Genomic DNA, 13,739 nt, shown 5'->3' with positions numbered 1-13,739 from the left:
ATGAGTCTTAGTGCACCATGATGGACAGCATCCATCATCTGTAGGGTGCTTGTAGGAACATTCATGTAAATAATGTCACCGTAGTCAATGGAGGGAAGGAAAGTTGCAGTTACAAGGTGTTTTCTAGCATTCAGAGTTAGACAGGATCTATTTCTGACAAAGAAACCTTGTTTAACTTTCAGTTTCCTTACCAAGTTTTTGACGTGGGGTTTCCAGAGATCTCCAGAACACCGGAGGCTGCTTACTCCTCCAGGCCGGGAGGAAGTACACGCAGACGGCGCTGAGAACGTAAACAAAGGCGGGGTAAGCGCGGAGGACTACGGGCTAAGCTAAAACTTACACCACATCGGCTGCCCTTACCCAGCATTTTCCTCGCCAATGTCCGTTCTTTGACAAACAAAATGGATGAAATACGGCTCTCCATCACCAACAACAGGCGGATTATGAACTCAAACATCATGATTTTCACTGAAACATGGTTAAACAACAGCTGCCCGGACAATGCTATTGAGTTAGCAGGACGCCACACACACCGAGCTGACAGGATAACTGAGGACTCCGGCAAGACCAGAGGTGGAGGTTTGTGCATTTATATTAACAAAGGTTGGTGCACAGACTCTGCTACTACCGAGAGACAATGCTCACCTAATGTGGAGTTTATAATGGTCAAATGCAGACCTTATTACCTCCCCAGAGAAATCACTTCCATCATACTCACTGCAGTGTATATCCCCCCGGATGCTAATGCTAAGCTGGCTATGAAAGAACTTTATGCAGCCATTAGCAAACACCAGACCAAACACCCTGAGGCTGCTTTTATTGTTGCTGGTGACTTTAACCACTCCAACTTGAAGACAGTCCTCCCCAGATTCCACCAACATGTCTCCTGCCACACCAGAGGGGACAAGACTTTGGACCATGTTTACTCCAACGTGGCTGGAGCATACAAAGCAACACTCCTCCCCCACATTGGACAATCGGACCATCTCTCCATTTTCCTCACACCTTGGTACTCACCACTCATCCAACGTGTGAAACCCACTGTGAGGACAATAAAAGTGTGGCCAGAGGGGACAGACACTGTGCTCCAGGACCGGTTCAAAAACACTGATTGGAATATGTTCACTCACACCGACTTGGAACAGTACGCCTCATCTGTGCTGGACCACATCTCCACCACCATAAACAGTGTCACCACCCAGAAACAGATCACCATGTACCCCAACCAGAAGCCTTGGATGAATCGGGATGTACGTCTACTGCTGAAGGCTTGCAACATCGCCTTCAGGTCAGGGGATACACAGGCCTACAGTACAGCCAGGGCTGAGCTGAAGAGGGGCATCAAAAAGGCCAAGCACCACTACAAGGGGAGGATAGAAGAACACTTCTCAAACTCCAACCCCCGACGTATGTGGCAAGGACTCCAGATCATTACAGATTACAGGGCCATCAACCCCTCCCCCGTCTCCTCTGATGTTTCCTTCCTCAATGAGCTCAACAATTTCTATGCTCGTTTTGAGAGAGGGAACCCAACAACTACAACTAAGGCAGATGTGTCTCCAGACCACCAACCACTGACTCTTTTCCCCACCGATGTAGGAGCGGCGCTGAGCAGGATTAAAGTTCACAAGGCTGCGGGTCCTGATGGCATCCCTGGACGTGTTCTTAGAGTGTGTTCTGGGGAGCTGGCAGGAGTACTGACGGACATATTCAACCTGTCCTTGGCCCGTGCTGTGGTACCAACCTGCTTCAAAACCACCTCCATCGTCCCGATACCCAAAAACTCAAAACCATCAAGACTCAACGACTACCGTCCGATAGCCCTCACCTCCATCATCGCAAAATGTTTTGAGCAGCTGGTCCTAGTACACCTCAAATCCTGTCTCCCCCCCACCCTGGACCCCCACCAATTTGCATACCGCCAGAACAGGAGCACAGAGGATGCAGTCTCCATAGCGCTGCACTCTGTTCTCTCACACTTGGACAACAAAAACACCTTTGCCCGGATGCTGTTCATAGATTTTAGTTCAGCATTCAACACAGTCATCCCCTCAAAACTCATCACAAAACTGACAGATTTGGGCATCAGTTCCCTCATGGGCAACTGGTTACTGGACTTTCTGACCAACCGACCCCAACATGTCCGGCTGGATAACCACTGCTCATCTATCATCACTATTAACACCGGTGTACCACAAGGCGGTGTGATGAGTCCCTTCCTCTACTCCCTCTTCACCCATGACTGCAAACCTGTTGATGGTTCCAATACCATCATTAAGTTTGCAGATGACACCACGGTGATCGGCCTCATCAAAGACAACGATGAGACCGCTTACAGGGAGGAGGTGGTTCGTCTGGCTGAGTGGTGTGACAACAACAACCTGCTGCTCAACACCGAGAAGACTAAGGAGCTCATTGTGGACTTCAGGAGGAACGCTGGCCCACATCCACCCATCTACATCAAGGGGGCGGTGGTGGAGCGTGTGAACAGCTTCAAGTTCCTGGGTGTCCACATCTCCGAGGATCTCACCTGGACGACTGGCTGTTCCAAACTGATCAAGAAAGCTCACCAGCGTCTTTTCTTTCTGAGGACTCTGAGGAAGAACCACCTGTCCTCAGACATCCTGGTGAACTTTTACCGCTGCACCATTGAGAGCATCCTGTCCAACTGCATCACAGTCTGGTACGGGAGCTGCTCTGCCTCAGACCGGAAGGCGCTGCAGAGGGTGGTGAAAGCCGCCCAACACATCACCGGATCACCACTTCCTGCCATAAAGGACATCTACAGGAAGCGGTGTCTGAAAAGGGCTGGAAAAATCATAAAAGACTTCAGCCACCCAGCACACAGACTCTTCACCCTCCTGCCCTCTGGGAGGCGCTACAGGAGCCTCCGGACTAAAACCACCAGGTACCGGAACAGCTTCTTCCCCACAGCTGTCACACTCCTTAACTCTGCCTCCTGACATCTGAATAACAACAACGGTCTGTATTCTCATACACACAACAACAGCACATGGACTGTAACACCACCACCTGCACTTTCATCCGTTAGCCCACTACTGTACAAACTGTACACATAATCTACTATCTACTGTTCATAAGTACTCACATACTTATATATATATATATATTTTTTTTCTTTTATATAGCTGTTTATACCCCTTCATATTATAACCTGTTCATAGTCTGTACACTCACAACCTGTATATATTTATACCTATAGCATATTCAAAGCAACTTACTGTATATTGTACTATATATATCTACCAATTTATTTTTCTTGCTAAGCACTTCTGGATAGATGCAAACTGCATTTCGTTGCTTTGTACCTGTGACATGTGCAATGACAATAAAGTTGAATTCTATTCTATTTTATTCTAAGGGATGTGAATCGACCAAAATACCCAAATATTTGTCAGAATCGACAAAACTCAATAGGGGCACCATTTGAGGATAAAATCAAAAGAAGAACTGCTAGGACCGACTTCCTTTTTGAAAAAAAACATCCCTTTGGTTTTGTTGGCATTTAGGACAAGTTTGAGACAAAACAAATTTGACTGGATGATGTCAAAATCAGACTGTAAAAGATGGAAACCCTTCGTTTTAGCTCGACAGTAAACAAGTGTATCATCAGCATAAAAATCATATCATCATCAGTGTAAGTTCCTCTACTTTTATCAGTTTGCTGCTCTGGAGTAAACAGGTGTGTGTTTCCAAATAATTTGGAGTTTTTCATTCTACAGATATTCACAAGTGGATAACACTTAAGACAGCTGTCTATCCTCTCAGCAATAGACTTACCGAGAAACTCACCCAAAGGTCAGATCGTGTGAAATGAAGGACAGTCTGCAGCACCACCTCAGACTCTACAGGACTTCATCAGCAGGATAAAGGTCATGACGTGACAAACAGAAGACTGTACAAGGAGGGTTTGGGCATTTGACAGAGGAAACCAAAATTAGGATGTTTACCCATAATGGTAGCGTAATGTTTGGAGCAAACCAGGCAGCATATCAGCACAAGCAAATCTTAACTTTGTTGGATTTTTCTACCTGGATTATTGAGCATGAATCAGGATAGAACAAACACTTGATACCAAGTGTCAGCATGGTGGTGAAGTGGTTATGATTTGGGACTACTTACAGTCATTGAGTGAACCATGAACTCCTCTGTAGACCAAAGGATTCTAGTCAAACATTAGACCATCCGTCCAACGTCAGACCAAACTGGGCCATGGTGAACAGAACAATGATCACAAACACAGCAGCACATCTGCAACAGAGCAGAAAAGAAAACGTTTAGTCCAGACCTGATAAAATGATGAGGTGTTGACTTACAAGAGCTGTGCAGAAATAAATGTCTGCAAACTTCACTGAACACAAACAACGCTGCAAAAAAAGTTTCTGTAAACTATTGAGACTGATAAAACACAGCTGAGAGTTTGTACTGCAGAAAGGTTTTAACAAACGGTTAACTCATGAGGTGGACTTGGTTTTTCACACAATCTGTTGTGTTTTTGTACACCCAGGACTAGATTAGAACAATTTACACCTGATAAAGACCAGTTCCTTTACATTATGACTTAAAACCTTTGGATTGTAAAAGGGTGGGTGTTGTGCAGCCCTACACTGGATGTTCCATGAATAAAATCACCAGTAAATACAGAAAAACAGTGAAAAGAGCAGATGGACAAATTATCTGTGTAAAAAATTTATACAAAATCTAAACAAATTACCAATGAGTGAAAAATCCAGTTATTGTTCACCAATAAAACATTGAAATGACTCAAGATATTTCTCTGTCTGAGGTCCAAACTGCAAACCAGAAGTTTCTTCTTTCACTGTTTCTTTTGACTCTTCGCCACAGCGAGTCTTCCTCCTCCATCCCTGTCCTCTGCATCCTCTGTCCTCACTCCAACTACCTCCATGGTCTCTCTAACTGCATCCATACATCTTCTTTTTGTCTTTTTCCTGGCATCTGCATTTCTAACATCCTTCTACCAATATACCCATTGTCCCTCCTCTGGACATGTCCAAACCATCTCAATCTTGCCTCTCTAACTTCATCTCCCAGTTTATGCTACTGTTCCATCTGCCTTCCTGCCATTCACACACATCTGGGGCAGCTGTGGCTGAGTGGTTAGAGCAATCTTCCAATGTAAGAGTTGGGGGTTTGGATCCACCAGCAGTCACATGCTGAAGTGTCCCTGAGCAAGACACTGAACCGCATTGCCTCCGTTGTGTGTCCCATCAGTGTTTGAATGTGATAAAGCACTGATTAGGACTCTGTGGTCTACACTCACCTCCAGGCCAGCGGTCACTTGTTCAGGGATGAACAGACTGACACTTTGAGTGTCTTGATAAAACAGAAAGACACCATAAACGTACAGTCCATTTACATCTACTCTGTCTTTCAAGTGCATGGAGCTTTTTTGCAAAAAGTTGATCATCTTGACTTCAAATGTTGATTTTTATTAATTTTGTTGAATGTATACTTGTATCTCTGCAGCCCTGTTAAAAATCATAGTAACTGATCAGACGTTGGTGAAGCTGCATCCGGCTGTGTGTCGTTACAGATAAGAGCTGGAGCGCCTGTCTTAAGGCTCGACATGTCTGTGGGCCACCAGTCTCTCTGCATGTTTAACTGAGAGAGGCAAACAGGAAGTGCTCGTCAGAGAAACCAACCTTAGAACACATGAAGTTGTTCACAACCACATACAGTCACAGAACCAGCACACACACACATGCACACACACAGAAAACTGAAATGAAAGTGCATAGAGGTGCATAAGTACCACAGGAAGCTCTGCAGCAACTCTGTGCCCTGAAAAACAAATTTTCACACTTTTGACAGAAATCCCTTTTTAAAACAGAGTGGTGAGTGTGACGTGACTTATCATTTTAATTTCCTAGTTAAGTATTTCTTTAACTTGTGATTTTACAGAAGGTTTTAGTTGAGGGTTAATCAGCTCCTTGCTTCAGTCCTGTCTGATGATCTGCTTTCAGTGCCTCTGTGGAGTGTCTGCTGAGTTCCTCTGAATGAGGCGGGTCAGCACAGCATCCTCTCATGCACTCTACAGTAATGCACTCATCTGTACGATCTTACTGAGGGTGGGTCACTTCAGCCCTAGCTTTCTTCTGGCATCATGAGAAGTGAGCATCTTATTTATGGAGAGCGTTGAGATCAACACGCCCAGATCTCTGCAGGACAACACACCCTTGTTTTAGTTTTGGACTTGAAAATTAGATTTTTTTTATTTCTTGTGAAAGAAGAGAATCTAAAGAGGGAAGGCTTACTTCTGGTGAGTTTAATCATTTTTAATGGATCATTCTAAATCATGAAGGTTATATCAGTCACCTCAAATGGTCTGAGCACAACCCAGTTAAATGAAATCTGATATTTTCAGTAAAACATTGCACTTTCATTGTTAATTAAATGGACCATTTTCTCAAATTGCCGCATTACAGATTTTTTTCTGTTTTTTTTCTGAGCTTTAATGAAGACAGAGAAGATGATGTTAGTCGTCCGTCCATGGCTGTTGTCTTCTCATATTACTGCCCTCCATGAATCAATAGATCCTGTAATAATACAGCAGGAAGACATGCACCCGTGCAAAACTGTTAAACCACCAGCAGTCTCCTCGACACAGACCGTCAGTGAAGCCAGGCCTTGTTAGTGTTCAATCTTTTTGAAATCTAGCTGGGTTTAAAATAAAAGATTACTTTTTACATGTGAACGCCTCTCGTGTTGTTTTTAGAATCCTGGTTTTGACTGGGCTACTTGTTTCCCATTTTTCTGATCAAAATGGAGAACAAAAATCCTGCAAAGACGTTGGTTTTAACATTAGTCATAAAGAAGGAAGTTTGGCTGAATCTATTATAGCTCGTCTTGGCTGAATCTGTTTCTTAATAAAGCTTTGCGTGAACGATTTGTTTACTCTGCTGACTGCCATGGAAATCTTTCTTCTAAATAAACTGCTTTGTTAGTCATCAGAGGAAGCAAACATCACATGTCTGTTCTCCTTAAAGGCCACTGAGTCCATCCTCTGAGGCTAACTTTCTGCTAAAAGATAAAAAAAAAAAACTTTAAAATAAATTAAAATACACTCAGTACACTCAGTTTGGACATGTAAACTAAGTCGTATTCTTAATTTGCACATAATTAATATCTATTCATACAGTGGACTGTAATGTGCCCGCCCCCTCCCCCAGTGCTCTTTCTATTTTGCTGCCTTACAGCCTGAAATTTATAAGGATTTTCATTTTGATTACAAGCAATTGATCTTCACAAAACAATTCAGATTTTGTAAGTTAGTTCAAAAGTAAGGTACAGTACAAAAGGAGAAAACCATACCTCCATTTAAGTCATGCAGGCTACCACTAAGTAAGAGATATCATGAAGACCAAGGAACTCCACACATGTCAGAGACAAAGATGTGGAGGAGATCAGGGTTGGGTTATAAAAATATACAACTCAACTTTATTTGGATTAAATCACCAAAGAAGACTAAAGTGTTGTACAGAGCTCACGCTATACATAATACAATTAAAGCACAAAGTAAATTAAAAGCAAGTAATAAAGAGTAAAAAACATAAAATTTAGGTCAAACAGTAAAATCAGACAAAACTACAAAATCTAAAGTTAGACAATGAAGAGGTCTGGGGCAGCTCAGTCCACAGTTTAGGAGCTGCTACATCAAAAGCAAGATCAGAGGCGTATTGTAGACGCTCCAGACACGTAGAAGAAGGTGCTGTGGTGTGACAAGATTAAAGTTGAACTTTTAGACCATCAAGAACAAACCACACCTGACACAAACCCACAGAACAACCTCTTATCCAGCTGAGAACACCATTGAAGCATGGTGGTGGCAGCATCATGCTCTGAGGATGTTTACATGAGACACTGGTCAAAATATAAATAAATTCTTAAGAGAAGCCTTTTGGGAGTCTTCCAGAGATCTGAGACTCATGGAGGGTGAAATGTGACAAAATTGAATATACTAATATGTCATGAAATAAATAAATGTAAATGTCCAATTAAATAAATAAATGTGCCATGAAATAATTAAATGTATAAATTAATTATTCAATACATCGTTAAATCATTAAATATACAATTAAATTATTAAATACACAATTAATTAAGTAATTAAATGTCCCTTTAAATAAATAAATGTAGTACCTTTTAAATAATGACTTTAAATAATTAAATGTCACTTTCAAGATTTTTTTATTTAAAAACATTTATTTCATGGTATATTTATTTATTTAATTGGAAATTTACATTTATTTATTTCATGGTACATTTATTTATTTAATTTTATCACATCCCCCCGGGTAGAGGGTCACCTTCCAGCAGGCCAACGAGCCTAAACAATGAGCAACAAAATCCAGGGCTTTAAGGAGACCCAGTCCTGTAACGGTGCGTTCAAATGCACAGGGAGTCAACTTTTACACTCTTTAAAATATATAATTGGAGTTTGTGTATTTTTTAAATGAAGATCAGATGTAGGAATGTGATCACATTCTGTTGCACATTTGCTTCAATCTAGAGCGCTGGAGGGCACGATGGACAAGTCGGAGATGTTCGGCTTTTCCCTGGAGGCCGACGACAGGACAGAGGAGGAGAAAAAGAAGGATGGCGTGACCTCCAAGACCTCTAGTTGGTCCCCCAAGGTTCCCATGGACACTGACTACCAGGAGGAAATAGAGAAACCCAAACCCAAACTCAGATTCAATCTTGGATTTGACAAGTGAGCCTCTGCATGCGGTGATTAACTGACTTGTGCCTCCGTTAAAGTCTTGTTAGGGTTGTGTGTCTGTGTGTCTTCAAGACTCAGGATGGTAATTAAAATGGACCGAACCAGGGAAATCTGTTGCAATCCTGGTAAATTTAACATCTTTTGTTTCTAGAGGGATTCAAGGCGAGCAGCCACAGCAACACAGAGACGACTTGATTTTTAACATTGACCGATTGTTTGAGGCTGTGGCCAGTAGGGACGTCCAAAAACTGGACGGTCTATACGACTACTTGCATCGGAACATGAAGAAACTCTCTGACTCTTTGTGTAAGAGCCTGAGCACCCTTAATGCAACATGAAGCAACCCCCAGTGGTACAACATACTCAGATGTGTTGTTCTGTTTGTAGATCAGTCCTACGGTAAAACTACCCTGATGAAGGCTCTGCTGCACCTCATGGACGGCAAGAACGAGACCGTAGAGGTGCTCCTCAACATTTCAGAGAGGCTGGGAGATATTAAGAAGTTTGTCAATGCAGAGTTCACCAGCAGCTACTATAAAGGTCAACTTTGCTTTGACTATAGAAGCTTAAATTAGTCTGTTTATATGATCAAATGCTCCAAAGAGAGCCTAAATGTAATAAAATATCTGTCTGTCATTAGATGTTTATTTTGTTTGTAAAATGCAATCCTAAGTCAAAACTAGAAAAAATGTACTTTCTGCAAAAATACTGTGTGATGAGAGCAAATGACTGAAGATATTTGTTGAAGAAGCTAAGAGGAAAAACAAGAAAGACACCAACTAAAAGCTAAAACAAAAAATAAATCAAAGGTACAGCACATTAACTAAAGTTGCAAAAAATAAATAAATAAATAAACAGTAGCAAAGAGTTAGCTAAAACATAAAAGTTGCAAAATGCAAGCTTAAGCAAAAAAAAAAAAAAAAGCACAATGCTAGCTTAAAACTAGAAAAATCTTATTTAAAAGCTTTAAAATAGCAATATGCTAGCTAAAAGTAGCGAAATAGTAGATAAGGAGTAAAAGTAGAAAATCACCTGCAAAGCTAGCTAAAAGCTAAACATAGTAAAACACTGACTTAAAATAGCAAGACATTAGTTAGAAGTGAAAAGTAAGAAAATGCTAGCTAAAACCAGCCAAAGGCTACCTGATAGCTAAAAGTAGAAAAATGCTAGCTAAAAGCTAACTAATTGCCAAAAGTACCTAGAGGCTATCTAAAAGCAGCTAAATGCAAGCTAAAAGTAGTAAGAGACTAGCAAAAGTAACTAAAGGCTAAAAGTAGCTAATTCCTAGCTAAAAGCTAAAATTAGCATAAGAGGACAAAAAAAGTAGGAGCCCAAGGGCTCTCAAGACATTTTTCAATAAAGATTTTTTGTAAACAAAGGCAAATATTGTGAAAAGAATAAAGATCATGTGACTTAAATGAGCTTTTCAATGATCACTGAGTCAACATGCAGTGTCTCTGTACAGGACAGACAGCTCTACATATAGCCATCGAGAGGAGGAGTGTCTACTATGTGAAGCTGCTGGTCAGTAAAGGAGCAGACGTCCACGCCAGAGCCTGCGGGAAATTCTTTCAGCCTCACAAGGGCCCCAACTTCTACTTTGGTGAGTCCATGCTGGGTTTTGTTTTATAGAAAGATTCATTAGAGTTGAAGGTGGTGGTGCTGGTTGGATTGGATTTTCGTCTCAAACGATCTCACTCTTTGCAACATGAGTATATAATATCTTAAATGAAGGACACCAAACTCGTTCTCAGGGGGCTAATGTCCTTTATATTCTCTGCTGCATCACACCTGGTTCAAATGTCTGAATTACTTCCTCAACATGCCAACAAGTACTGTGCAGTTCTGCTGATGACCCCATTTACTCTCTGACTCAAAACTAGCTGTGGCTTGAGCACATGAAGTCAGACCTTTAACAGAACTCTGCTCCTCAGTTGGTCAATCACAAGACCTGCTTCTCACCTCTCTCGTGTGCCAACAGCCTGTGACTGTGCCTCTAGGGACACTACTGACAAGGTGGGGAGCATGTAAGTTTCTTCATTGACAGAGGTTACAGGGATTCTTCAAGTCGCACTATGCTGCCACAGAGCCAGCATCTTTTATTAGTATTCATCCATTCTGTCCACTGATCCATGGTCAGTTTATTTATAATCACACAGGGGCTGAGGTGGTGAATGATGCCACCATGATCTGGACATTCTAAATTCTTCTATTGCCTATATATACATAGAGTCATTACACTACATTACATTACATAACAAATGTTACATTACATTGCAGACATACAGACAGACAGACAGACTGTCATGATCTTTTTGTCATTCCTCAATAATTCATATTTAGCTTCCAAAAAGCCTTTTTTCATAATTCTGTCATCCACATTTCTTCTTTGAAGTTCTTCCAGTAATTTTTAACATTTCTTTTTATTTCCCTCTCATTTGCTCCAGTCCTTGTACCAGACCATCTTCAAAACAAACTTTGATTAATTTTATTCTCTTCTTCTCTCGTGACTCAACTAAAATGACCCTGTGGATGATTCACACATAAAAATGTCCTCTTCCTCAGGGGACTGACCAGTGAGTGGTGTAAGCTCATGACAGAAAACTGAGCTGCTTTTACCAGCAGACTGTCACAAAGACATGGTTTGTCCTTATTTTTGTTGTTGATTCTAATGAGGATAAAGTAGGTTTGATCAGGCTCACTTCATCCAGGATGGTGTTTTCCTTCATAGAGCGTCAACCTGATGCCACAAGAAAGGATTACTGCCTGTTATGTGCTGCTCTTATGAAAGAATCTTCCCCTTGCGTGGGACCTGGTGGTTATCCAGCCGCCGACAAGGTCATGCAAGGTAAGAATGAGCACCCAAGGGCATATTATTCCAGGATTTTGCAGGCTTATTTGGTTACAGGAACGATTCCGGCATGGAGGAGGAGGAAACGTTTAAGTACGTTTTCAGCAAAAATCTCCACCCTGACATAAGGACATCAGTGCAAATGATGGCTAATTTCAAAGAGAAATCCATCAGTGAGATAAAAAGTTGTTTTGTGAATGTCTTTGAAGCCCGTTCACAGACCAAAACACCCATTGAGGTGTTCCCAGGTGAGAGGATTTCTGCCCAGTCATTAGAATTGGAAGGGACGAGAGCTTCGACTCCCCCTCCCAAAAAAGGCGAGAGGAAACGAGGTTTCCCAGCAGCCAAACCACAACAGGTGAGTGCCCCCTGGTCCAGACGAGATCCTAAATGGTTTCCCAAGGAACCAGAGGATGAACGGATGTACCAGAAGGGGGGCGAATGCCCTAAGGGTAAAATGTATGGCACCAAAAGTGATCCATACAAACAGGGATCCCACTGGGAACCCCAGAGGGGGGGAACTGCTTCCCCACCACGTCGGCTTGAACAGCCTGAGACGACAAAGAAACAGCAGCAGGTCCAGAAAGAGAGCCCCAGACCTCTGAGCTCGGACGAGACAGAGAGTGTGCGTCGGTTGTTGGAATTGTTGAAAGGTGTTGCCACGTACAAACAACCTAACGCGTTGTTTGGCAATATCCGGGTGACCATTGGGATTTCCGGTAAGATGGCACCCGTGTACATGGCTTGCAATCCACCTCTGCTGATGGTGTTCGGATTATTTTTGTTTTTTGTATTCCTCATCAATGACATCAACTCTCTGCTGGTGTATGACAGACAACAATTTTTGGATCTTAGTTTTTCTGGCACTGATGTCGCTTATCTGGACCATTATCAGCGTACCTCTGGACCCCCCCCCTGCTGGCGGACGTGCCAGCTTACCTTCGCTGCGCTCCTCACCTGCCTGCCCGGAGATCTCGCTTCAGACGCCGGGGAAAACGTGCTGGTCAGCTGGTGAAGCTGAAAGCTCTGCGCTCTGCATCTTCCTCTTCAGCTGGTGGTCATGGTCTCCAGCTTCCCACATCCCTGGACCAGGTAACCAGCGGGAGTTGTCAGCCGTTGCGCAGCCCGGACCGACCTGGAGGGGCTGTTACTGAAAACCTGCGGCCATTAGTGCGCGCTAACTCCACCGCTGCTGGCTCCACTTTGGACAATATCCGGATGTGTTTGGTCAGCGCAAGATCTGTTACCAACAAAACTTTTATCCTCAGGGATTACTTTCAACAGCACGATCTGGACTTTTTTTGCATCACAGAGACTTGGATGTCTCCAGGTGAGTCCAGCGCCTTGACGGAATTACTGCCACTGAACAGTCTGTGTTTTAACTCCCCACGGCCATCAGACCGGCGCGGTGGTGGATTATTAACAATATTCAAATCAACTTTTGACTGTAAACAACTGCCCATCCCAGTTTCCCGCGCCAGCTTTGAGCTGAGCGTCTTTGAACTCGGCCACTCGCCTCCGACGTTATTTGCACTTGTCTACCGTCCACCTCGATCTAAGGACTTCATAAATGAGTTTTCTGACTTCTTGGCTGAAATAACACCAAAATATGAGCGTGTTTTCATTATTGGTGACTTTAATTTGCATGTGTGCTGTCCTGAGAAGCCCTTGGTTAAGGACTTTTTAGATTTATTGGACTCATTTAATTTAACTCAGCATGTAAACGGTCCCACCCAAGAGCGTGGACATACACTGGACCTTGTTTTAACTCATGATATGACTGTTAATAATCTTGTTATTGGTGATAATGTTTTTTCAGACCACATGCCAGTCCAGTTTGAGTTCACCCTCCCCCATATAACTCCTAAGTCGTGCATTCCTGCGCGTAGTACCCGGACCATTAACCACTTCACTGCCACACGTTTCACAGATGTTTATAACTCTGAAATGATCAATCAGCCCCCGGTGTTTCTCACCACCACAGAGGAGCTGACATCCCAGTTCAACTCTGTCTGCTTAAAGACTCTGGATCATGTTGCACCTGTTAAAACCAAAAAATCAAAACTCAGAGCAGAACCTTGGCTGAGTGACGTCACCAAGTCCGCTAGGCAGCAATGTAGGAGGGTG

At 42.7% G+C, this 13,739-nt stretch overlaps 1 protein-coding gene across 1 annotated transcript in view; it reads left to right on the top strand.

Moving 5' to 3' along the window:
* Window positions 1–6,208: 6,208 nt before the first annotated feature.
* The window catches only part of trpv1 (transient receptor potential cation channel, subfamily V, member 1), a 28,930-nt gene continuing 21,399 nt past the window's right edge, over window positions 6,209–13,739 (top strand). The window contains exons 1-5 of the mRNA XM_037687654.1: window positions 6,209–6,301; window positions 8,552–8,752; window positions 8,913–9,067; window positions 9,149–9,301; window positions 10,227–10,364. Coding sequence (XP_037543582.1) covers window positions 8,568–8,752; window positions 8,913–9,067; window positions 9,149–9,301; window positions 10,227–10,364 — 631 coding nt within the window. The 5' untranslated portion in view covers window positions 6,209–6,301; window positions 8,552–8,567. The remainder of the gene's footprint in view (window positions 6,302–8,551; window positions 8,753–8,912; window positions 9,068–9,148; window positions 9,302–10,226; window positions 10,365–13,739) is intronic.

Source organism: Nematolebias whitei, chromosome 14 (assembly GCF_014905685.2).
Source record: "Nematolebias whitei isolate Nwh7 chromosome 14, NemWhi1, whole genome shotgun sequence".
Classification (NCBI taxonomy): domain Eukaryota; kingdom Metazoa; phylum Chordata; class Actinopteri; order Cyprinodontiformes; family Rivulidae; genus Nematolebias; species Nematolebias whitei.
The sequence above is the reverse complement of the archived record's forward strand: the minus strand, read 5'-3'. Positions and strand labels throughout refer to the sequence as shown.